This window comes from Somniosus microcephalus, chromosome 14 (genome assembly GCF_052327205.1).
Source record: "Somniosus microcephalus isolate GS21.2 chromosome 14, FLI_Smic_1.0, whole genome shotgun sequence".
NCBI classification, from domain to species: Eukaryota; Metazoa; Chordata; class Chondrichthyes; order Squaliformes; family Somniosidae; genus Somniosus; species Somniosus microcephalus.
In genome coordinates, this window is record NC_141000.1 from 88141791 (window position 1) to 88168429 (window position 26639).

A 26639-nucleotide genomic window follows, 5' to 3' on the forward strand; every position below is an offset into this window, starting at 1 on the left:
GGAAAGGAGGGGAGGTGCTGCTTGGCCTGCTGGGTGCTTCTAGCATTTACTGTTTTTATTTCAGATTTCCAGCATTCGCAGTATCTTGCTTTTGTTTTGGTATAGTCAAAAGGCTAGGTTCTGATGAAGATTTTAAGATGGGGAAGGAAGTAACAAAGTATAGATATTTAGGGAGAGAGTGAATTTGAATGTTCTACCACCAGTGAGCAACACCACGAGAGGCGAGGACTGTAGCACAATAGGACTGCATGACGTTGTAGAGGTAGGGTGGGTAAGTCTGTAGAGGGATTTGTAAATGAGGACAAAGATTTAGAATTTGCTGCGTTGGAAGATTGGAAGATCAGTGCAAGTCAATTATAATTTTTTTGAAATCAATGGAAAGGAAAATTGGGTGGGGTGTAAATGGACTGACAATTTGCTACTGCCCTTTTTACACCACTACCAAACTTGAAATTTCAACCCCATAATGTTTTATTTCTCCTCTTTCCAAAATATGTCTACTCCAACAAAAAAAATTTGAGTTATTAAAAAATTGAGTTATTAGAGCAGTAGATTTTTTTTTATGAATGGTTGTTCACAGAGCACATAATGACTTCTTATTTGCAAGCCCACCCTAAATGAATTCTGTGAGCTTGTAATCCATCATAGTGCATCCACAGACTGACACTGGTGCACTTTGAGAGTTGCAGTCTGATACCTAGTTGAGACTTTTCATTTAGGGAAGACTTAATGTAAGCTTCAGGAATGGACCAGAACTCCAGGCCCAGATGTCAGAGAGCGGGGCAAGTCTGTACAGGTAGCATTTTTACCAAATAATTACTAGTTTTATGGATAAGTTTAGTGATTTTTTTTCAGAATTATTTTAATTTTTAATGTGTTTATCTATTCAGTATTAAAAATGTAGAGTAATCTCAAATCACAAGTATTGCACCTGTAGATGGTGCTGTCAATGTAACATTCCATGGCAATTTGAAAATAATGGGTCACCATCTATGTTACATGACAGTTCAATAAATCATATGTATTCACCCTAGAAAGAAATTACCACCCATGGCACCAAAATACTTGTCAATAAAGCAGCTAGCATATTTAATTCAACTGAACAGTGTCAGCTGTGGCTCAGTTGGTAGCGCACTCGCCTCTGAGTCAGAAGGTTGTGGGTTCAAGTTCCACTCCAGGGACTTGAACACATAAAGCTAGGCTGACACTCCAATGCAGTGCTGAGGGAGGTGCTGTCTTTCATTAAACCGAGGCCCCGTCTGCTTTCTCAGGTGGACGTAAAAGATCCCATGGCACTATTTCGAAGAAGAGTAGGGGAGTTCTCCCCAGTGTCCTGGCCAATATTTATCCCTCAATCAACATCACTAAAACAAATTATCTGGTCATTATCATATTGCTGTTTGTGGGAGCTTGCTGAGTGCAAATTGGCTGCCGTGGTTCCCACATTACAACAGTGACTACACTCCAAAAGTACTTCATTGACTGTAAAGTGCTTTGAGACGTCTGGTGGTCGTGAAAGGCGCTATATAAATGCAAGTCTTTCTTCCTGAACAATTGCAGTGCTTTAAGCTTTTCAATTCAAAGCGAAAGAAAAAAAAGTTTGCAAGAAGTGCCCTTGTGAATGCCTGAAAGAATGCATTCCACAGAGAAAAAGAAATCTAAAGTGGTGGAAGCAAAGTGGAAACAAAGTGAATTATGGAAGGAATGGAGGCCCAGTAGAACAATACAGAAGGCGACAAGCAGTGGATTTCTGATAATGGAAAAAGCTGATTGTCAAAGGAATCGCAATGTAGAAAGCCCCATAACTATCATACTATCATAAACAAATGGAAATACTGAAGTACTGAGGCTAAGCAAACGGCATCCAATTAACACCCCAATATATGTGTCAATGTTGTCCCTATATTTTAAAATGCTGTTTACATGTAGTGAACTTCAAACCTAGCTATTTCAGCAGAATATAGGGCTATAACTCTTCAAAATAAATGACTGGTTTTAGAGTTTACTGATTGAAATGCTGAATATTAGGAGCATTAGTGGTGGGAGGCTGGCTTTCCAGAGTAGGCTGTGGAGCATGGCTGAAAGTCTTCTGGAGCAAGGCAAGAGGCCTGGAGACCAATTTTTAAAATATCAGCCAGAGGTTTTTAGAGTGGGATCTGAGACTGTAGGTCTGAAGTTTAACATTTTTTGGTGTAAAACTGGGGATCTGGGCTGGATGTACTCAAGTTTTAATTTTTTTTTGAGAGGAGCAGGAGGTGGGGCAAGTTTTTCATTTAAAAAATATTGGCCAGAGGTCTACAGGAGTGGGCCAGAAGGTCCTGTAAATCCTTTGGGGGACATGAGGACCGGGAGCATGGCCAAATGGAGCGCAAAATGGTAAATTTCTTGTTGTGGGAAGTAGGGCATATTAAGTGGGGGCTGGGGCCTAAAAAAGCAGAGTCAAAGAGTGATGTATTAAAGGTTGAGTGGAGTGGGGCTTGTGGGAACATTTTTTAACTTATGATTGACGCAACAGCAAGGGGAGGGATAGCAAATTTTCAGCTATGGTAGTAGAGGCTCAATAACTGGGTGATGCAATGCAGAGGCTCTTCAGCATCATCTAGTAGCAGGAGAGCTACAACGTGGCCAATAAGAGTTAACGTTATTAACACGGGAATTGTAAGATTTTACACAGCAATTTAACATGTTAAACGTTGGCATAAAAGCATTATTGAAAAATTACGGAAGTAAGGGTAATATGGACAGGAAATGCGGGCAGTTATAAGATTTTGAATAATATCTAGATATGTGTATTATGTATTTATTTACTTTTATGTTTCTCCTTATCTATCGCTATGAAGTCTTGTGTGCATTGTGAAATACATTAGATCCTTGGATGACAATGAAATCTGTCCAAGCATAATAAAAATCAAATGTCTTGCTTTTCTCATTAGCTAAAATCAGCAATTTAACCATAACAGTTTACCACAGAAAACCAACTACTTTTGAAAGTTTTGAATATCTACTTGTCACATAAGCTGAATTGCTTATTTGAAAGTGGTTTCAATTAATCTTTGACTGAGCTGAATATATAAATTTATAAATTGCATTCAGAAACATTAAGGTTAGCAGTAGGATTCCCTGTATCATATTCCACATTTGTATAGTACTGTACCATTTCTTTTCACAGACTTGCTGTGCCTCAAAGGTCTGGAATTTGTCTTATCTGCTTGCCTCCGTCTTTGTTTCTAAGCTAGCTCTTCTACCTATTTCTTTCCCTTACAATGTAGAGCAATTGCATATACATGGCTTGAGCCTATTATCCACACTTGTACAATATTACTAAACTACTTCTATTTTGTGCACCATTTTGCCTATTCCCTAACAATCTGCCCAGACTCCTGATCTCCTCGTTCTCTACCCAACCATACTAATGAACTTCCACGTTCTACCTGCCCAATGTCCTGATCCTCTCCTCCATCAAAACAGAAACACATAGAGGAAAAAATATATAAGAATATTGTGAGACGAGATAAATATACACAATAGCAGCTTCCTCTTCATTCAGTGATGGTGTTCTCCCTGTCCCCCCATCCTCTGTGCTATTTTTCTGGCACTGGGTATGAATAACCTTACCCTTTGCACACAGAGAGTGCAATGTGAGTAGCATGAACACTTCTTTTCCCGCATATGAATTCATGCATCCCATGATAGTGAGACCTGCAGGTGCGTTGTCCCTGTAAATCGACTGCCTTGTGGCAGGTAATATGAGTTCACAGAGCAGCTGTGAATTAACATGATGCTTCACTATTTTCAGAGGTTTGCTTTTGCATAAGTCAGTGTCCCTGAAACGCAGGTGCTGACACAGAAAGAGCTTGTGAGGTAAGTAGCTGAGTGAAACTTCTACCATTTGTATAGGATGTGCATTGGGAACAGTGCCTTGACTTACTATAGTCACCCTTGTGAGGTCATTGAACCTCTTCCTTAAATATCTGGCAGTTCTTGGGGTGGTGGAGGTTGCTCTCATTGCTTCAGCAACCTTCCACCATACGGCCTGAACCATCATTTTAAGGGCTTCGTGCCCTCAGTCCCCAAAAGTTTATCCTTTCTAGCTCTTACTTCAGTCAGTAAAACAGCCATGACTGTATTTGAGAATCTGGGAGCCCTTCCTGCTTCCATTTCCCCCACCCCCACTACCCTATTACCGTGCCAGTGCTGCATTTTTAGACAATGTGGTTCCCACTCTGCAGAAATACTTGTCGCTCTTTAATTAGCTGAAATATTTCAAACACTACGGAATCACTCTATTTCCCTCAATAGTAAGCCATTGAGGAGAGGCATTATTTACTTCCAATCCACACTGCATACATAATTAGGGATTCCCAAAGAAACACCAAAAGGTTAGCGGTGGAGTCACATGGATGGACAGAAGTCCTGCTCCGCTGCTGACCTTCTACTGGAAAAAAATTCAGCCCATTTCCAGGACACATATAATACAATACACGCTAACATTTGTGCAGAAATTTAAATAATCTTTATGCATCTGTATTGATCTGGATATTTTGATATATAATATATGTACTGTATCTTTTAACCTTTGGCGTATTCGATTTCCATCACATCTTTCAGAATTTTATGTCATACGTCATCAGCAGAAACAAATTACAGTAAATAAAGGATTATGCCTTTTCTAATATCTGAATAAACAACAAGATTATCTTTGTTTGATCTTCAAAGGGTTAGTTGCTGTAACATTTGAATAATATAAGTTGTACAATCATTTTCAGACATATCCTACAGTTCTAACCACACCAGCCTATCCAATGAGCCAGCACATTCCTGCGCACTACCCGCCACTGTGCCATGAAGCTTTGAATCCAGCAGTTCCTGCACAAGCAGCTCAGCTTTACAGACAGCCAGAAACTGCCCTAGAGGACACACCTGAGAAGAGATGCCAACCGACAAAAATTGTTTTGATAGTGCTTTTGCTGTTGGTCATATTTGGAGGAGCTGCAGCCATTCTGTGGTACTTTGTTTGTAAGTAAGAAAGTGCTAAAATTTACCATTGACATTTGAATCACAGGACTAATTTATAGTGTAATAAACCTTTATGAAATCTAGGGAGCTGTTTTACAGGGGACAGGCAAAAAGGTACTTTTAACAGATATTAAACATTTTTGCTGGAAAAAGTTCCCCAAGTGCAGACCAGATCTTCCTGGCCAAATGGTTCAGCTACACGCTGGATAAACTCACTGAGCAACCAGGGGAGTGCCTCTCAATATAATACACATTGGTTTGTCTGTTTCTGGTGTTTGTCCACTAACTTGGTTTGATTTGGAGTCAGTTTAAGCTTGTTAATGGTGTTTCTAATTTGCTGTACAGTAGTTGGTGGCGCATGACAGAAGTGATATTGGCAACGTAAACCTTTCCATGTTTTAATTTATACCACAAGCTGTGATGCTTGTCTTTATTAAAAATGGGATGCTATATTTGTAGGTTGTACTCGAATGGGCAGGACCAGGGATCCACGAAGCCAAATCCCCGTCACTTTTTACACTTTCCTGATTTTCTGAAATCGCTTCTACCTGACATGGGAAACGTCTGCCCTAAAACGGGAGAGCATATTTAAGTCAGACATTAATGATGTGGTAATGTCATACAGCTCGGTTTCTATATTTTCAACTGCATGTTTCTGTGCTATAATTTCGAGGTAATTCTATGTCATTGAAGCAAAATTCTGAAGCTCTGAAGCAAAAATTTTCTAGATTTTCTATGCCTGTGTTTCCTGGCGGCTTGCTCACATAACATATCTTCCTTGTTTGACAATAAACAGAAGCAGAAACAATTTTTCCAATTGACTCCTTCAAAAAAACTCTCATGTCTCTCAAGCCCATAACTAAGCTCTCCAAGGAAAAAAACTATTGAAAAATATGCAGGCAAACCTGAGATATAGCCTAAAGTTGTCGAAGCAGTGAGCTTCCTTAAAGCAACACTTAAGACAGGATCTGGCAAGACACCCTTATTTCTCCGCTCTAGTGCAAAATCCCTTACTCCTTAAGCCTCTCCTCATAATAGTTATCCCTCAATGCTGGGAACATCCTACTGAATCTTTTCTATTTCTTTTATAGTCATGCTATAATAATGTGCTGAAACTTGTGCACAATACTCTAACTGCAGCCTAATTAAAATCTAGCTGCAATTACTTTTCTATTATTCAGCCAATATATTATCCAATTTACAAAACCTTTGGTTATCTCAATAGTTTTCACTCCACCCATATTATGAGGCACATCAGCAATAGTTTCTGAAAGTCGAGTCATATAAAATCAACCACAATATCACAATAACCAATTCTGTTATGTCATCTATGCATTATAATACATTTATTTGGCATGAGTTGCATTCCAAAACACCTTGTTGGTTTGGATTTATTGCTTTTATTTTGTTATTTGAGTTGTTTCTTTTTAATAAATTCCAGTATTTTTCCAACTATAGATGCAAAGCTAACAGGTTTATAATTCTCAGGATTATACTTTAAACTTTTTTTAAGATTGAAATGTTAGTTATTTTCCAGTCTTCTGGTAGTACCCTTGTATTTAATGAACTGTGAAAACTTCCCTTGCTTCTACCTTACTTTTCTTTCTTGGATCCATTCCATCTAGCCCTGTTGCTTTATGAATATTCAATCCCACCACATTCTTTTAATAACATCTTGATGAGCACTCTTGTGCTGATGCTTTATCCCAAAGCTTTACTTAAAATAGAGGAGTTTTACAAGATTACCATAGGGAAAATTAACTGCATATGCTTCCTTTTAACGAGTTAAAACTTTTAGGCCTAGAAATTCAGTGGGCTGCGCCACCTGTTAGCGCCCAAAGAGGGCACTTAGTGGGTTTTGCACCACTGGCCACGCCTCCGCTAAATTTAGCGGGACGCTAATGGCGGCGCTAGCCGTTAGCGCTGCGCCACCACTGATGACGTCATCGGTGTGCACAGCGCCCCGCTACCACCCCGATCACGAAATTTGGTAGCGCCCCCTGCTTTAACGCCGGTCGCAATTTGTGACCGGTTCAGGGGGGCCGACCTGCGGTGGTAGAGGCGCGGAGGTGTGGGGCGGCCATTTTTTTTGCTGGCAGCCTGCCAGCACCTCTCCGCACCGCCGTCCCCGGCCTCCTGAGCCCCCCACCCCCTGCATTGTGCCGGCTGTGTCCCAAGAGTCCGGCACTTCTCCTCAGTGCCGGGCTCTTTTGCCGGCACTCCCGATCGCGCTGCAGCAGGCCCCTCCCCTTTAAGAAGGGGAGGAAGGCCTGCAGTACCGCAGCATGCCGTGCCGCAGCGTGTGGTACTGCGGCACGTTGCGCTGCAATTTTCAGTTGCAGCGCTCCAAGAGGGATGCGGGGCGCCTCAAGTAGCGCTGCGCTTCCGTCTGAGGTGCTGAAACTGAATTTCCAGCGGGCGTTCGCGACTCCTTCCGGGGCGGTACTTTCGGCGCCCTGGCGAGACTGGTGCCCCAAACGGGGCGCAAGTGAATTTCTAGGCTTTAGTATAATTAATTTGCATTTTTAATTAAATACTTGTTTTGTTCAGTCATTGCATCATTTTTACATTCATGCTCATTTTCCTCAGTGCAAGGAAATTGTTTCCATTTTCGATTCATAGAATCATAAAATCATACAATAGTACAGCACAGAAGGAGGCCATTTGGCCCATCGAGTCTGTGCCGGCTGTTTCGAAGAGCAGTTCTGTTAGTCCCACTCACTCGCTCTTTCACCATATCCCTGCAAATTTTTCTCCTTCAAGTATTTATCCAATTCCCTTTTGAAGGCTACTATTGAATCTGTATCCACCACCCTATCAGGCAGTGCATTCCAAATCCGAACCACTCGTTGTGTAAAAAAGTTTTTCCTCATGTTGCCTCTGGTTCTTTTGCCAATCACCTTAAATCTGTGCCCTCTCGTTATCAACCCTTCAGCCATTGGAAACAGTTTCTCTTTATTTACTCTACCTAAATCATTCCTGATTTGAGACACCTCTATCAAATCTCCTCTTAGACTTCTCTGCTCCAAGTAGAATAACCCCAGCTTCTCCAGTCTATCCACGTAACTGTAATCCCTCATCCCTGGAACCAATCTAGTAAATCTCTTCTGTGCCCTCTCCAAAGCCTTCATGTCCTTCCTAAAGTGTGGAGCCCAGAATTGGGCACAATACTCCAGTTGGGACTGAACTAATATTTTATATAGGTTTAGCATAACTTCCTGGCTTTTGTGCTCTATGCCTCTCTTTATTAACTGCTTTGTTAACCTGTCCTGCCACCTTCAATGATTTGTGCCCAAGCACCCCCAGGTCTCTCTGTTCTTGCACCCCCTTTTAAATTGTATCATTTAGTGTGTATGCTCTTTAAATTTAAAATTAAAAGATATAGTGGAATCAATGTTTCAAGGTAACTGTATCTTGTAACTATGCCACTGGTTTCTTACTGTATGCAGCTAGTACATTCATTTCTCTAAACTGCAAAATCCTGTTCAATATAGGCAAAGTCAAAACTGACAACCTTAATGCAATACCAAATAATTTAAATGTAAAAATAGTGCAAATGTATTTTGTGACAATAAAGCAATAAAGTAGAACTAAAATACATTCCTTCATGGTATTCTTCCTTAGACAAGGCCCTTTTAGTTTATAATGGTATTAACAGTGTGTATGTTAGCCTCATGATATTGTGATCATTTTTGGAATAATTTTTGTAACATTTTCTAACACTGTGTTTTGGTTTTGCCTTTTGGAGCATTGTTTATCTATTTCTAATATTTTTGAAAAATGAATTTGTCACTTGCAGTAGAGCCGTGGTGATTGCATTTCTTATCCTAACAGTCAAGATTAAATAAGCTTTCCACTCATATACAGCTTCTGAATGTTGCAATAGCTTTGGTTAATTTTCTGTATCCTAACAACTCCAACAGATGAGATTCCAAATGGAAGAGTTTACTTCAGTGGTTCGGTGCATCTAGAAAATGTCTTCTTCAGCTCTGCATTAACAGACAGCAGATCCACTGAGTTCATATTCTTAGCCAATCAAATCGAGAAACCAGTAAGTAACATTCTGTCGCGCATGGTATGTACTGTATAGTTTTTCCATTGATAGGCACAACCCACTTTAAAGAGCATCAAGAAGTTATGTGGCTACAAATGAGAATACAGGTTATTAATCCCTTATCCGAAACCCTTGGGGCCAGATGTGTTTCGGAATTCGGAATTTTTCGGATTTCAGAACGGTAGGGGTATCTGCAGCTCTTTGACATTTTCACAGTGAAATTAAACTCAAAATCACAAAATAACAAAAAATATCAGAGAGCAGCAGACGCACGTGTGACTGGTAGCAGCGCTGAGACACAACTGACGCCTCACACCTGCGTGGGTCAAGCATCGGCCGCGTCGGGTCATGTTTGGCGCCACTCGGGTCATGTCGTGCACACGAGTGACACTCCGCGAAAAAACTTTCGGTTTTCAGAGCTTTTCGAATTTCGGAATTGCGGATAAGGGATTGTGGACCTGTAGTAACATTTAAAAATAATAAAAAATACAGTGGGGTAGAGTTCCGCTTTGGGCATAATCAGTAATTTGGGCGTAAATTGTGCTGGTTTTCCAAAGTGAAGTTTCCGCCCAAACTCATTTGGATAATCACAAACCTAAAATCATCCATGAACCAGCGCAATCGGGCAGCGTAACTGAACATTATTGTTTATTATTTTTTCTTGCATAAAAAAATATTTGTTGATGTATTTAAGACCGGTAACCTGGTGCAGTTTGATTAATACAGCTGAAAATGGGTTTATCACAAAAAATAAGCATTGTTAACAAGAGTCCACCACCTGTGAGAGCCTGATTTTAAATCACTGAAAATGACTTTAAAAAACTATACTGAACCATTTACTAGTTTCATTGGTGTACACCAGTCAGTTTCTTAGTAAATTAAATATTTTTTAATGTTTAAAAACTTTTAAAACGTGCCAACTAGTGCCTTTGCGCCTAAAAAAACAAACTTAATTTGAAGAGCCTCCTCAAACGGTCGCAAACAGGTGAAATCGTCAGAAACTGGCCATGCCCATTATTTCGATCTGGGGCATGGCCAGTTTTGTGGGCAGGGCCGGCTTCCAGTGCATTGTTTTGTAAACGAGCATTAAAGATCGCGGAAACTCGATTTACGCTTGCGCTTGCAATTCCTCGATCTTTTACGCTGGTTTGGCAGATTTCTGGCGAACGACACAAACTAGTGCAAACTCTAGGCCATAATATTCAAATCCTGAATATATTCCGTTACATTTTAATTGCCACATTATCCCTCTCCTGTCAGTGAACAGATTTTATGGTGGAAAAAAAGAGATAATAAATATGTTATTAATACAATTCTCCTTAGCATGAAAAAATAGAAACTCAGTCATAGCTAGGCTATAAGTTAGTTACTTAGAAATAACTGGGAGGTGGAATAACACATGGTCTGCAGTATTCAATTTATAGCTTTGGTTCATGTTATTTTATGTGTTTGGCAGTTGGCGGAGATGTTTAGAGGATCACAATTGGCACAACGCTTTGTCAGTGTCAGCGTCATCTCCTTTAGGTAGGAATCCAATTCTTAAATGTTCTTGTAAGATGGTTTCCCCTCAAGTCAGAAGCATTTTTAGATTTTTCAAATATTAATTTGTTAAAAAGCTCTGAACAGGTGATAGAAACAATCTGCAAATGATGCATTCCCATTCACTGAAACCCAGAGCTGGGATCATAATGTATTGAATGTATAGTTAAAATCCTGGGGCTCTGCAGCTTATTAATGACATTATCGCTAATAATTATTATCTTTTCATTCTTGGACAACAAAGGATTACTTTCAACAAAAAGTAATAGAAATCCTAAAAATTGACAGAATTCCTTTAATGGCCAGCAGACAGTCTTAACAGCAACAAAGGTTTCATTTATATAGTACCTTTTATGTAGAAAAACATTCAAAGACACTTCACAAATGTGTGAGGAAAATGGATGCTGAGCCAAAGAAACAGAGATTACATGGGGTGACTAAAAGTTTGATCAAAGAGTGGGTTTTACAGAGGAGAGGGAGGTGAAAAGGGTGTAGGGAGGGAATTTGAGAGAGTGAGACCTGTGTGATTGAAGGCATGGCCACAAATGGTGGGACGAAGGAGACTGGGGATTCACAAGAGGACGAAATCAAAGGAATGGAGAATGTGAAGGGGTGATTGTAGAATGTTACAGGGACGGGGAGGGCCGAGGCCATGGAAAAATTTAAACACAAGGATAAACATTTAAATTTGAGGTGTTGGAGGACCAGGAGCTAATATAGATCAACGAGGAAGGGTGTGGTGGTCTAGCGGCACTTGGTGCAGGAAAGGATATGGACAGGAGAGTTTTGGATGAGCTGAAGTTTATGGAGGTTAACTAAAAACAAAGTTGACATTTTTCTTTCATTCTACCATCAAAGGTCATTTGCAGTTAATCAACAAGGACACATGGGAGAATAACCCTTCTGATTTGCCTTTTATAGTGTAATCTGTGATTCCTGTCCCAAAAAGTACTAACAGCAGTTTTAAAGTACTCCGATTATAAGCTTTATATTGTAATATAATTATGTAGATCTTTTAGACAAAAGTTTTTTACTTGTAAAAAAATCAATAATTGAGTTGGTATGAGAAGTGTTTTAAGTTTGAGTAACAGTAGTGTTACTAATACTATCCACAAGTAAACAATTCTCACTCTGTATGAATGGATGAATACTTTTTTGAGACGTTGAAGAGATTACAGACGCAAATGTTTTACTTTGTGCAATGTGGGTTTTCTAATGGAACGTACTATGTATCTTTTTCACAGTGAAGGAAGTGTCTTAGCTTACTTTATGATTACATTCTCTGTGGGGAAAAACAGACTTCTAGAAGACAGCAAGGTCCTTCATGCAGATGATGTGGTTGAGGTATTGAATAACTACCTGAGGAAAACAACTGAATCTAGCACTGCTACAGAATACCTGGGAGAGTACCCTGTAGACGCTAATTCCATTAACATTTATGGTATGAAGCTCTCCTATAAAATTAGATCTCATAATTAGAGATGGGATGCAAGTTATTTATCATAAATTTATATTTTTGGGGGTGTGGGGACAGATCCATGTATCTGCATTTGCAATCAGCACATGTAAATAGATATAAACAAAGAAGAACACTATGATCAGTGTCACGTACTTATCACATTAGATCTTCTTTCTCGGGTGAAGGAGACTATGTGGAGGTAGAGACGATGTTTAAACTTGCATTGTATTGTGAACATGCCTTTAGAATGTATTACTTTAAAGGGGTATTTTTGTTCCCAGTTCAAGACAGTTTATCAGAGTATTCAACAATGATGTGATTGGTGTTATAAATCATGATGTCTGAAGCTAACTTTTAATTATTTTTATATGAGAAAGAAACACAACAGTTCCAACTTTTCAGAGGTCAGCATGGTATATATTGAACTATGTTTTTAGAACTGAATGGTTCTGGCTGTTTTAAGGATTTCAGTTGACGCAGAACCCCAACCCTATAAATATGAACATAAGAACATAAGAATTAGGAGCAGGAGTAGGCCATTTGGCCCTTCGAGCCTGCTCTGCCATTCAGTAAGATCATGGCTGATCTTCTACCTCATCTCCACTTTCCTGTACTATCCCCATATCCCTCGATTCCCTTAATATCCAAAAATCTATCGATCTCTGGCTTGAATATACTCAATGACTGAGCCTCCGCAGCCCTCTGGGGTAGAGAATTCCAAAGATTCACCACACTCTGAGTGAAGAAATTTCTCCTCATCTCAGTCCTAAATGGCCGACCCCTTATTCTGAGACTGTGACCCCTGGTTCTAGACTCCCCAGCCAGGGGAAACATCCTCCCTGCATCTACCCTGTCAGAATTTTGTATATTTCAATGAGATCACCTCTCATTCTTCTAAACTCTAGAGAATATAGGCCTAATCATAGTCATAGATAGAGTCATAGAGTTATAGAGCATAGAAAGAGGCCCTTCAGCCCATCATGTCCGTGCTGGCCATCAAGCCCTGTCTATTCTAATCCCATTTTCCAGCACTTGGTCCGTAGCCTTGTATGCTATGGCATTTCAAGTGCTCATCTAAATGCTTCTTGAATGTTGTGAGGGTTCCTGCCTCTACCACCCTTTCAGGCAGTGAGTTCCAGATTCCAACCACCCTCTGGGTGAAAATGTTTTTCCTCAAATCCCCTCTAAACCTCCTGCCCCTTACCTTGAAACTATGCCCCCTGGTTATTGACCCCTCTACTAAGGGGAAAAGTTCCTTTCTATCTACCCTATCTATATCCCTCATAATTTTGTACACCTCAATCAGGTCCCCCCTCAGCCTTCTCTGTTCTAAGGAAAGCAACCCCAGCCTTTCCAGTCTCTCTTCATAGCTGAAGCGCTCCAGCCCAGGTAACATCCTGGTGAACCTCCACTGCAGCCTCTCCAATGCAATCACATCCTTCCTATAGTGTGGTGACCAGAACTGCACACAGTATTCCAGCTGTGGCCTAACCAGCGTTTTGTACAGCTCCATCATAACCTCCCTGCTCTTATATCTACTCCCTGCTCTTATAGTCTACTCAATCTCTCCTCATAGGACAATCCCCCAATCCCAGGAACCAGTCTGGCGAACCTTTGTTGCACTCCCTCTATGGCAAGTATATCCTTCCTTAGGTAAGGAGACCAAAACTGTACACAATACTCCAGGTGTGGTCTCACCAGGGCCCTATATAATTGCAGTAAGACATCTTTACTCTTATACTCAAATCCTCTTGTAATAAAGGCCAACATACCATTTGCTTTCCTAATTGCTTGCTGTACCTGCATGTTAACTTTCAGTGATTTGTGTACAAGGACACCCAGGTCCCTCTGAACACCAACATTTCCCAATCTCTCACCATTTAAAAAATATTCTGCTTTTCTATTTTTTCTATCAAAATGGATAACTTCACATTTCTCCACATTATATTCCATTTGCCATGCTCTTGCCCACTCACTTAACCTGTCTATATCCCCTTGAAGCTTCTTTGCATCCTCCTCACAACTTACATTCCCACCCAGCTTTGTATCATCAGCAAACTTGGATATATTACATTTGGTCTCCTCATCCAAATCATTGATGTAGATTGTGAATAGCTGAGGCCCAAGCACTGATCCTTGCGGTATCCCACTAGTTACAGCCTGCCAACCCGAAAATGACTTGCTTATTCCTACCCTCTGTTTATGAAATATTAGCGATCTTACTAATAAATATGTTTTGAAGTGTTCATTTATATTGAAATTTGTTGTTAATGCTTTTACTTCCAATATTTCTGTTATAGAAACAGAGTATGACGAGCATTCCCTCTTCTCTGAAGAAGGTACACAACCTTTTAAATGACTATATTGTAGGCAACTTTTCTTTCTGCTTAACTTGAAGCTTCTGTGTCAATAGGCCAATAAAGGACCAGCAAAATGTTGGTAATTACATAGTCTGTTACCACAGCAGTGAATGTAGCTCAGGAACATTCAAATTGGTGACAGAATTACAAATGGTTTTATCATTTGCTATTTCAATAAAGATGGCTAAGATATTCTTTTTAATTATTTCCAGAAATTGTTTTTGTATTCAGGCCAGTAAAAAACTGTTTAATACAAAATTTGAATTTCTGCTAGCACCACTCATACAGCAAAGTAGATATTTGTAAGAACCGATTTCTGTCTTGCAAGCCATATATTTTGTTTCTTATAAGACAATTTGACATCAGTGCCTGTGCTGTGCAGTTCTTTAATCAGCCTCCTAGTGAATGGTCCACATCACTTTTAGTGCTTCTTTGTCTGCGTGAAAAGATCTAACCAAGAGTTACAACATTATGACTGCTGTGCAGTTCTGTATGCAGTGCTGTACTTGCGACAATTTGTTCAATATATCCCTGCTTTGATGTCAGTGACTGAGTTGTAATGATTCCCACCCATTAATACTCCTTAAATTATTATCATTGTTGGTTCTATTATTAAAACCTATGTAAAAAAATATTGCTTACACCCCTGTTCTTTCAATTGAATTATCCCACTATCCAATAATGGGAAGAACAGGTAGTAATTATACAAATATGAGAAACCACAGTTCATTAGACAAGACAATTATTGTGAAAATAGCTTCCAATGGTGCAGTTACAGTTTTTTAATTGAAATTTCAGATATTATCATTTAAGAACTAAGAAAATGCAGACCTTTGTACTCATTCATTACAAAGATGTGCGGGTTAGGATGATTGGCTATGATAAATTGACCCTTAGTGTTAGGGGGATTAAATACGTGGGGTTACGGGGATAGGGTGGGATATGTGTTGGTGTAGGGGTTACGGGGATCGGGTGGGATATGTGTCGGTGCAGGCTCGATGGGCCAAAATGGCCTCTATCTGCACTGTGGGGTTTCTGTGATCTGAACACATCCTGTACAATTTTCAACAATCGTGGATTCTAGCCAAATTACTTAATTCCTGGAAACACATAGGCCCAGAAATTGGGCTACTTACCGCCACCTGTTAGCGCTGGAATCGTGGTGAAAAATGCCACTCTAGTGCCCTTCTCCGGCACAGGACTCGACGGCCGCCATTTTGGGGAAGGCCTTGGCCCTGCATATGTAAATGAAGAGAGTGTGATGTCACGCCGACTTAACATCACGTTCTGCGAACTTCGACCTCAGTGCTGAGTTTAGCGCTGGGTCCTAAGCTCGCTCTAAAAAGCGAGCATTCAGCAGACTGACAGAGACACTGTCAGCACTTCTTAAAGGGACACACACATCTTTCAGGTAAGTTTGCATTTAAGCTTTTGGACTGGATTTTTTTTATTTTATTGAAGTAGTGGCTTGCTTCCATACATGTTAAAAGTTTTTTTAAGTGTGCAGGGAGAGCTGCTGGATGCTTGTAAGGCCTCGGATGGTAAAGGAAGGCCTCTGAGAAGACAGAAAATGCTGAAAATACTCAGCAGGTCAGGCAGCATCCGTGGAGAGAGAAACAGAGTTCACGTCTCAGGTCGAGATGCTGCCTGACCTGCTGAGTATTTCCAGCATATTCTGCTTTTATTTCAGATTTCCTGCATCCACTCGCAGAGGGAAGCGGAAGAAGCAGAAGAGGAAGAAGCAGAAGAGGAGGACGCAGAAGGAAGGAGGCACCCCAGACATCCCTTTTTGGGATGAGATATCCAGGATGGAATCATCCGCTTGCGGTACCAGTGACCACAACCCCAATTCCCCTTTCAACATTTGTCCCACACCTTACCTTTCCACTGTTACTGACCATCACAGCATCCTCTTGGCCACAATGCTGAAATAAAAGCCACCACAAAGCAAACATTCCAATACAACATTATACATCTATCCATCCAATATGACATCAAGAAATCAACTCATCACCCTTATGCATTCCCTTAGTGAATGTCTTGTGTGTGTCTTTGCCTATCCTACTGATGTCACGCAGTGCTACCCCAATGGCTGCAGCATGGCTGGTGGAAGGCTGCTGACTTTCAGTGGGGGACACTGCAAATGGCCTTGCTGGTCAACCTTGAGGAGCTGGTGGCTGGGAGTGTGAAATCGAGTGATGGTGTTTCTTCTTCTTCTTCTTCTTCTTCTACACTTCTCTGCCTCTTCTTGATCAACCACTGGCTGGGCAGACTGTATTTCCTGGGTGTGTGAAATGAGGAAGGCACAAGGATGGAGTTGTGGTGAGGGGAGGGCGGGAAAGCAAGAGGTGCGAGAAGGAGGATAACATATGAGGATACCAGCATCTTGTATCCTTTCAGTCCCACCGCTGGCCAAGGGCTCAGCCATGCCCCTGCCAAGAATGGCCAGCATCGTCTCCTCCAAGGGGGTGAGGTGAAGCTAGGAATGGGAGGTGTGCCTCGTGTTTGGTAGATATTGTTGGTAGGTGAGTGATTGGGGTGGGGAGGCTGTTGTGCATTGAGCAGTGTGTGAGGCTAGTGCTGCAGTTGGTAGGAGGAGGCTTTTGAAGTTGCATTCACTGACCCTGACCAGTGGTTTGGCACTGAAGCCAGGTGGTGGGGGTGACACTGCTGGTGGTGACGGCCTTGGTGATCTGGTCCCACATCTTCTTTCTGGAGGGCCTCCTGGCCCCTGTGGGTAGAGGACCTCTATTGCAATGTTATCCCCCTGTACAAAGCTGGAGTGTTGCGTGCGAGACCCTAGGTGCCCCTTCCCTGGCTTGCTGAGCCATTTGTGTTAGTGCTGTGGCAGTTTTCCCATTTTTTTAGGTGTGGAAGGGAGTTCAGCTTTAAGAGCTGAAGACTTCCATTTGGGAAATTTTTCAAATGTAATTTTTTTTCAGAAGGCAATTGAGCTTTAAGGGCTAAAAACGGCCTATTTTTACCTGATTTTTATTTTTTTCATTTCAAAAGGCAGTTCCCCCTTTAAAGGCCCTAACTTTCTGAAATGACAGCCTCACTTTAACAGAAGGCTGTTCTTGCTGCAGTGGCACTACTGCCATGCTACATTGGGGCCTCCTGCCGGGATGAATGCCACCGAAACGCCGTTGCTTTGTAAGTTTAATGCTGGGCTAACGTTAATTAGCCACCAGTGCCAATTTACCGGTTCTGCCAGCACCACCATTTTCAGCGGCCGTTAACACCGGCCCACAGGTTTTTACCGTTATCGAATTTTTAGCCAATAGAATTCTCAGCACAGAAACTACCATTCGGCCTTCTGCCACTCTATTTACTTCACCTCACCCAATCAGCATATCCTTACATCGAAATTACAGCACAGAAACAGGCTATTCGGCCCAACTGGTCTGTGCTTCCACATGAGCCTCAGCCCACCCCTCTTCATCTAACCCTATCAACATATAAAAAAAAAAAAAAATTATTCTTTGATGGGATGTGGGCGTCGCTGGCTAGGCCTGTATTTAGTGCCCATCCCTAATTGCCCTTGAGAAGATGGTGGTGAGCCGCCCTCTTGAACCGCTGCAGTCCATATGGTGTAGGTACACCCACAATGCTGTTAGGAAGGGAGTTCCAGGATTTTGGCCCAGCGACAGTGAAGGAACGGCGATACAGGTCCAAGTCAGGATGGTGTGTGGCTTGGAGGGGAACTTGTAGGTGGTGATGTTCCCATGCGTCTGCTGCCCTTGTCCTTCTAAGTGGTAGAGGTCGCGGGTTTGGGAGGTGCTGCCGAAGAAGCCTTGGCGAGTTGCTGCAGTGCATCTTGTAGATGGTACACACTGCAGGCACGGTACGCCTGTGGTGGAGGGAGTGAATGTTTAAGGTGGTGGACGGGGTGCCAATCAAGTGGGCTGCTTTGTCATGGACGGTGTCGAGCTTCTTGAGTGTTGTTGGAGCTGCACTCATCCAGGCAAGTGGAGAGTATTCCATCACACTCCTTACTTGTGCCTTGTAGATGGTGGAAAGGCTTTTGGGAGTCAGGAGGTGAGACACTCACCACAGAATACCCAGCCTCTGACCTGCTCTTGTTGTCACAGTATTTATGTGGCTGGTCCAGTTAAGTTTCTGGTCAATGGTGACCATCAGGATGTTGATGGTGAGGGATTCGGCGATGGTAATGCCGTTGAATGTCTAGGGACAGTGGTTAGACTCTCGCTTGTTGGAGATAGTTATTGCCTGGCACTCTTGTGGCGCGAATGTTACCTGCCACTTATCAGCCCAAGCCTGAACATCATCCAGGTCTTATTGCATGTGGACATGGACTGCTTCATTATCTGAGAAGTTGTTAATGGCACTGAACACTGTGCAGTCATCAGCGAACATCTCCATTTCTGACCTTATGTTGGAGGGAAGGTCATTGATGAAGCAGCTGAAGATGGCTGGGCCTAGGACACTGCCCTGAGGAACTCCTGCAGCGATGTCCTGGGGCTGTGATGATTGACCTTCAACCACCACAACCATCTTCCTTTGTTCTAGGTATGACTCCAGCCAGAGGGGAGTTTTTCCCCTGATTCCCATTAACTTCAGTTTTACTAGGGCTCCTTGGTGCCACCCTCGGTCAAATACTGCCTTGATGTAAAGGGCAGTTACTCTCACCTCACCTCTGGAATTCAGCTCCTTTGTCCATGTTTCGACCAAGGCTGTAATGAGGCTGGGAGCTGAGTGGTCTTGGCGGAACCCAAACTGGGCCTCAGTGAGCAGGTTATTGGTGAGTAAGTGCTGCTTGATAGCACTGTTAACAACAGCCTCCATCACTTTGCTGATGAGTGAGAGTAGACTGATGGGGCGGTAATTGGTCGGATTGGATTTGTCCTGCTTTTTGCGGACAGGACATACCTGGGCAGTGATATACCTATCAATTCAGTTCATGAAAAGCGATGAGTTAAGTTAGTAACTATAGGTTTTTATTGGCTAAATAACAGAGCCCACCCTCGTGGGTGATCGGATCCAACAAGGAGGAATACTAGCCAGTCGACCACCTTTATACCTGGGCAAGCAGGCGGAGCCATGGGCGGAGTCAGCTGTGGTCAGCCCAGGTATAACAGCGTGGCAAGAGGTAACCTTGTGTAGTGATACAACAGTGTAAACAGTGATAACCATAGTGTAACGATATAAACAGTGATAACCATAGTGTAACGATAGTGAACGATAAAAGTGGTTTACCACATCCACCCCTTGTTTAAATTTGAGGCCGGCGGGGTGAAGTGTACTACCAGTTCGGGTATGTCAGTCTATCCGGAGGCCTCGTAAGCCTTTCTGATCGGCGCAGCAGCGGCGGTGGAGGTGTAGTATTCGAAGTTAAGGCTGGTGTCTGCGTGGTCGGCAAAGGCTCATGGGGTTCCGGCATGCCGTCTACCGGGGCTGGATTTGGGGGAGTGGTGGGGGGTAACGGTGGCGTCTCAGGGGGTGCCCGAGGGTGCGAGGTCTCGTAAGGAGACTGTGTCCTCCCGCCCGTCTGGGTATGCCACATAGGCGTACTGGGGGTTGGCGTGCAGGAGGTCCACCCTCTCGACCAGGGGGTCCATTTTATGGGCCCTCTCGTGCTTCCGCAGCAAGATGGGCCCCGGAGAAGTCAGCCATGTTGGTAGCGAGGTTCCCGTAGTCGACTTCCTGGGGAAAACAAACATTCGTTCATGGGGGGTGGCGTTAATGGCAGTGCAAAGCAGTGACCGGATGGAATGCAGCGCTGCCGGGAGGACTTCCTGCCAGCGAGAGGTTGGGAGGCCCTTAGACTTTAAGGCTAAGAGAACGGCCTTCCAGACTGTCGCGTTCTCTCTTTCCACCTGGCCGTTCCCTCGGGGGTTGTAGCTGGTGGTCCTGCTTGCAGCAATACCTCTCGCTAGTAGGAACTGGCGAAGTTCCTCGCTCATGAAGGATGAGCCCCGGTCGCTATGTATATAGTTCGGGAACCCGAACAAGGCGAAGAGGTCGTTCAGGCATTTGATGACCGTGGTACTGGTCATGTCTGGGCAGGGGAAGGCAAAGGGGAAACGGGAGTACTCGTCAATAATGTTGAGGAAGTACACATTACGGTCAGAGGACGGGAGGGGCCCCTTAAAATCGATGCTCAAGCGCTCGAAGGGGCGGGTGGCCTTGATCAGGCTTGCTCTGTCCGGCCTATAGAAATGCGGTTTGCATTCGGCACAGGTTTGGCAGTTCCTGGTCATGGTCCTGACCTCCTCGATGGAGTAGGGCAGGTTGCGGGCCTTAATGAAGTGGTAAAGTCTGGTGACCCCGGGGTGGCAGAGGTCGTTGTGGAGGGTCTGCAGTCTATCAATTTGCGCGTTGGCGCATGTACTTCGTGATAGAGCATCTGGGGGTTCGTTCTGTTTACCAGGCTGGTACAAGATATCGTAATCGTAGGTGGAGAGCTCAATTCTCCACCTCAAGATCTTGTCGTTCTTGATTTTGCCCCTCAGCTTGTTATTAAACATAAAAGCGACCGAACGCTGGTCGGTGAGGAAGGTAAATCGTTTGCCTGCCAGGTAATGCCTCCAGCGTCGTATTGCCTCCACGATCGCCTGGGCCTCCTTCTCGACAGAAGAGTGTCGGATCTCAGGGCCCTGGAGGGTCCTTGAGAAGAAGGCCACAGGTCTCCCTGCCTGGTTAAGGGTTGCAGCTAGGGCGAAGTCGGATGCATCACTCTCCACTTGGAAAGGGATAGACTTATCCACCGCGTGCATTGTGGCCTTTGCAATGTCTCCCTTTATGAGGGAGAAGGCTGCGCATGCTTCTGCTGTCAGGGGGAAGGAGGTGGACTTCATGAGGGGTCTGGCTTTGTCCGCATAATTGGGCACCCATTGGGCATAGTAAGCGAAGAGCCCCAGGGTTCTCTTCAGCGCCTTTGGACAGTGGGGGAGGGGAAGCTCCATGAGGGGGCGCATTCTTTCGGGGTCGGGGCCGATGACTCCGTTCTCTACTACGCAGCCGAGGATGGCAAGGCGCGAGGTGTTAAACACACATTTCTCCTTATTGTAGGTGAGGTTCAGCCGTTGGGCCGTACGGAGGAATTTCTCCAGATTAACATCATGGTCCTGCCGGTCGCGGCCGCAGATGGTGACGTTATCTAGATAAGGGAACGTGGCATGCAGCCCGTTCTGGTCAACCATCCGGTCCATCTCCCTTTGGAAGACCGAAACCCCGTTGGTGACGCCGAAGGGAACCCTAAGGAAGTGGTAGAGGCGGCCATTCGCCTCGAAGGCGGTATACTGGCGGTCCTCAGGGCGGATAGGGAGTTGGTGATAGGCCGACTTAAGGTCGATGGTAGAGAATACCCGGTACTGTGCAATCTGATTGACCATATCAGATATGCAGGGAAGGGGGTATGCGTCCAGCTGGGTGTACCGGTTTATGGTTTGGCTGTAGTCGATGACCAGGCGGTGTTTATCGCCGGTCTTAACGACTATGACCTGGGCACGCCAGGGGCTGTTGCTTCCCTCGATGATGCCCTCCTTCAGGAGTCGCTGCACCTTGGAGCTAATAAAAGCTCTGTCCCCGGCGCTGTACCGCCTGCTCTTGGTAGCGACGGGTTTACAGTCGCGGGTGAGGTCAGCGAACAGGGAGGGGGGCGGGACTTTGAGGGTGGAGAGGCCGCAGGTGGTATGCGGTGGGCGGTTTAGGAATTGCTGGTTGTAGACTGTGAGGGGGGGGAGGGATCCACCGTATGCCAAGGTGACACTTTGGAGGTGGCATTGGAAATCCAGCCCTAATAGTACGGCAGCGCAGAGCTGGGGCAGGACGAGAAGTTTAAAATTTTTATACTCCGTGCCCCTAACCAACAGGGTCACAACACAATAGCCGCTGATGTCTGTTGAATGGGACCTCGACGCCATCGAGATCCGGTTGCGCGTTGGCCGGACAGTGAGGGAGTAGCGGCTCACCGTGTCTGGATGGATGAAACTCTCCGTGCTTCCGCTGTCGAACAGGCAGGTCGTGGCGTGGCCGTTTACTTTGATGTCCATCATGGACTTGGACAGGTGATGCGGGCGAGCTTGGTCAAGTGTGACGGAGGCTAGTGTATGGCTGAGCGAGCTGCTGTAGTCTGCGGGTGAGGCGGTGGTCGGGTCTGGAGACAAGGTGGCGGTCGAGTGTGGTGAACAAAATGGCGGCGCCCACGACGTTGAACAAAATGGCGGAGAAGATGGCCGCCCCCACAACTCACATGAGGCACTGCCGGCGTCGGTGGCCTTGATCAAAGATGGCCGCCCCCACGACTCACACGAGGTGATGCTGGTATCTGTGGCCTTGATGAAAGATGGCCGCCCCCACAACTCGCATGAGGCACTGCTGGCGTCTGTGGCTTTCCCCCTGCAGGCCTTCGCGAAGTGGCCTTTCTTGTGGCAGTCGGAGCAGGTCGCGTTTCTTGCAGGGCAGCGCGCCCTTGGGTGTTTCACCTGGCCACAGAAGAAGCAGCCGGCGGCCCGATCGCGGGGCTCCGATGTCGCAGCCGGTACCGGGACACCGACGCTGTGGTAGGCCCCAGGGGCGGCGGTGCGAGGGGTATTGCGGCCGGAGTCGGGCCCGAGTCCCAGGGTCGCGCAGCACAGTACCTGGAGTATGCCTCGAGGTCCCGATGGGCCACTTCCAAGGAGCGAGCGAGGATAGCAGCTGTTTTCAGGTCGAGGTCCTTTGATTCCAGCAGTCTTTGCCGTGAGTAGTCTGACTGAAGGCCTTTCACGAAGGCATCGCGGATATTTCCATCGGTATGTTCTGCAGCTGTTACGGCTTTAAAGTCACAGTCCCTGCCGAGTATTTGCAGCGCCCGTAAGAAATCATCAACCGACTCTCCTGGCTGTTGCGAGCGGGATCTTAGGAGATGCCTGGCGTACATTGAGTTTACAGGGCTCTGGTACTGCTCTTTTAGCAGGTTGAGGGCGTCCTCGTATGTAGCAATGTCCCGGATGAGTGCAAATACTTTAGGGCTCACCTGGGCGGTCAGAACTCTTAGTTTGGATACCGGAGGCACGCCGGATTCTCCCAGGTAGGCTTCGAAGCAGCTCAGCCAGTGTTCGAAGTCGAGGGCTGAATTTGCAGCCTGTGGGTTTAGATCCAGGTACGGCGGTCGGAGGGCTCGCAGCCAGGCCGGCTGCTGGGGCTGTTGTAGCTGGCCGTTTGGCTGGGGCTGTTCGTTTGGCTGGTCGTTTGGCTGCTCCGGTACAGACATTTCAAAATTTAGCCAATAAAATTGATATACCTGTCAATTCAGTTCATGAAAAGCGACGAGTTAAGTTAGTAACTATAGGTTTTTATTGGCTAAATAACAGAGCCCACCCTCGTGGGTGATCGGATCCAACAAGGAGGAATACTAGCCAGTCGACCACCTTTATACCTGGGCAAGCAGGCGGAGCCATGGGCGGAGTCAGCTGTGGTCAGCCCAGGTATAACAGCGTGGCAAGAGGTAACCTTGTGTAGTGATACAACAGTGTAAACAGTGATAACCATAGTGTAACGATATAAACAGTGATAACCATAGTGTAACGATAGTGAACGATGAAAGTGGTTTACCACAGGCAGTTTTCCACATTGTCGGATAGATGCCAATATTGTAGCTGTACTGGAACAGCTTGACTAGTTCTAGAGCGCATGTCTTCAGCATGATAGCCAGGATGTTGTCAGGGCCCATAGCCTTTGCTGTATCCAGTGCGCTCAGCCGTTTCTTGATATCACGTGGAGTGAATCAAATTGGCTGAAGACTGGCTTCTGTGATGGTGGGGACCTCAGGAGGAGGCCGATGTGGATCATCCACTCTGCACTTCCAGCTGAAGATGGTTGCAAACGTTTCAGCCTTGTCTTTTGCACTCATGTGCTGGGCTCCACCATCATTGAGGATGAGGATATTCATGGAGCCTCCTCTTCCTGTTAGTTGTATAATGGTCCACCACCATTCACGACTGGATGTGGCAGGACTGCAGAGCTTTGATCTGATTCATTGATTGTGGGATCGCTTAGCCCTGTCTATAGCATGCTGCTTCTGCTTTTTAACATGCACGTAGTCCTGTGTTGCAGCCTCCCCAGGTTGGCACTTCATTTTTAGGTACACCTGGTGCTGCTCCTGTCATGCTCTTCTACACTCCTTATTGAACCAGGGTTGGTCTCCTGGCTTGATGGTAATGGTAGAGTGAGTGATATGAGATTACAGATTGTGGTGGAATACAATTCTGCTGCTGCTGATGGCCCACAGCGCCTCATGGATGCCCAGTTTTGAGCTGCTAGATCTGTTCTGAATCTATCCCATTTAGCACAGTGGTAGTGCCACACAACACAGTGGACGCTGTCCTCTGTGAAGCCAGGACTTCATCTCCACAATGACTGTGCGGTGGTCACTGCTATCACTACTGTCATGGACTGATGCATCTGCGACAGGTAGATTGGTGAGGACGAGGTCAAGTAGGTTTTTCCCTCATGTTGTTTCTTTCACCACCTGTCGCAGGCCCAAATTGGCAGCTATATCCTTCAGGACTCAGCCAGCTCAGTCAGTAGTCGTGCTACTGAGCCACTCTTGGTGATGGACATTGAAGTCCCCTACCCAGAGTACATTCTGTGCCCTTGCTACTCTCAGTGCATCTTCCAAGTGGTGTTCAACATGGAGGGGTACAGATTCATCAGCCGAGGGAGGGCGGTAGGTGCTAATCAGCAGGAGGTTTCCTTGCCCATGCTTGACCTGAAGCCATAAGACTTCATGGTGTCTGGAGCCAATGTATACCACTGTGTCGCCACCCCTAAAGGCCATCCGACCAATGAAGAACAACAAGGCCTCAGGAGCAGATGGAATCCCCGCCGAGGCACTAAAGCATGGCAGAGAAGCACGACTGGCGCGAATTCATGAACTCATTTCTCTTATCTGGAAGGAGGAGAGCATACCAGAGGATCTCAGAGATGTCGTTATTGTGACCATCTTCAAGAGAGGTGACAAGTCCGATTGCGGTAATTACAGAGGAGTTTCCCTGCTGTCTGCCACAGGGAAAGTCATCGCAAGAATCCTCCTCAATTGCCTTCTCCCTGTGGTCGAAGAGCTTCTCACAGAGTCGCAATGCAGATTCCGCCCACTAAGGGGCACAATGGACATGATCTTCACCGCACGACAATTACAAGAGAAATGCAGGGAACAGCACCAACCGCTGTACATGGCCTTCTTTGATCTCACAAAGGCCTTCAACACTCTCAACCATGAGGGATTATGGAGTGTCCTCCTCAAATTCGGCTGCCCTCAAAAGTTTGTCACCATCCTCCGCCTGCTTCACGACAACATGCAAGCCGTGATCCTGACCAACGGTTCCACCACAGGCCCAATTCACATACGAACCGGGGTCAAGCAAAGCTGTGTCATCGCACCAACGCTCTTCTCAATCTTCCTTGCTGCAATTCTCCATCTCACCCTCAGTAAGCTCCCCGCTGGAGTGGAGCTAATTTACAGAACAAACGGGAAACTTTTCAACCTCTGTCGCCTCCAGTCCAGATCCAAGGTCGTCCCATCCTCTGTCGTCGAATTACAGTAAGCAGACGATGACATGAATCAACTGAGCAGCCTGCGGGTGGCGCTGTCCAGGGAGAGTATAAATACTCGGGCACGAGCCCAGCTTGCGCAGGACATTCTTAACAGGAACTAGTGAAGGACACAACTAGACCTCCATGTTGTAAAACAGTTGATTAAAGCTTTGTTTAACGCTTAGACCAAGTGCCTAGTAGTTTTCTTACGTCAGACAATGCTTGCGTCTGCGCTCACTCGGAGGTCGAACCCCAAACCATCGTCAACACCTTCATCGAAGCATACGAGAGCATGGGCCTTACACTAAACATCCGTAAGACAAAGGTCCTCTACCAACCTGCCCCCGCCACACAGTACTGCCCCCCCGATTATCAAAATCCACGACAAGGCCTTGGACAACGTGGACCACTTTCCATACCTCGGGAGCCTACTGTCAACAAGGGCAGACATCAACGACGAAGTCCAACACCGGCTTCAGTGTGCCAGTGCAGCCTTCGGTCGCCTGAGGAAGAGAGTGTTTGAAGACCAGGACCTCAAACCCGGCACTAAGCTCATGGTCTACACAGCAGCAGTGATACCCGTCCTGCTGTATGCCTCAGAGACATGGACCATGTACAGCAGGCACCTCAAAGCACTGGAGACGTACCACCAACGTTGCCTCCGCAAAATCCT

General features: G+C 45.1%; 1 protein-coding gene across 1 annotated transcript in view; it reads left to right on the forward strand.

Annotated features, from left to right (window-relative positions):
* The window catches only part of LOC147107670 (suppressor of tumorigenicity 14 protein homolog), a 157896-nt gene that overhangs the window by 21090 nt on the left and 110167 nt on the right, over positions 1–26639 (forward strand). The window contains exons 2-6 of the mRNA XM_086006894.1: positions 4767–5016; positions 8940–9067; positions 10527–10594; positions 11854–12050; positions 14369–14407. Coding sequence (XP_085863020.1) covers positions 4767–5016; positions 8940–9067; positions 10527–10594; positions 11854–12050; positions 14369–14407 — 682 coding nt within the window. The remainder of the gene's footprint in view (positions 1–4766; positions 5017–8939; positions 9068–10526; positions 10595–11853; positions 12051–14368; positions 14408–26639) is intronic.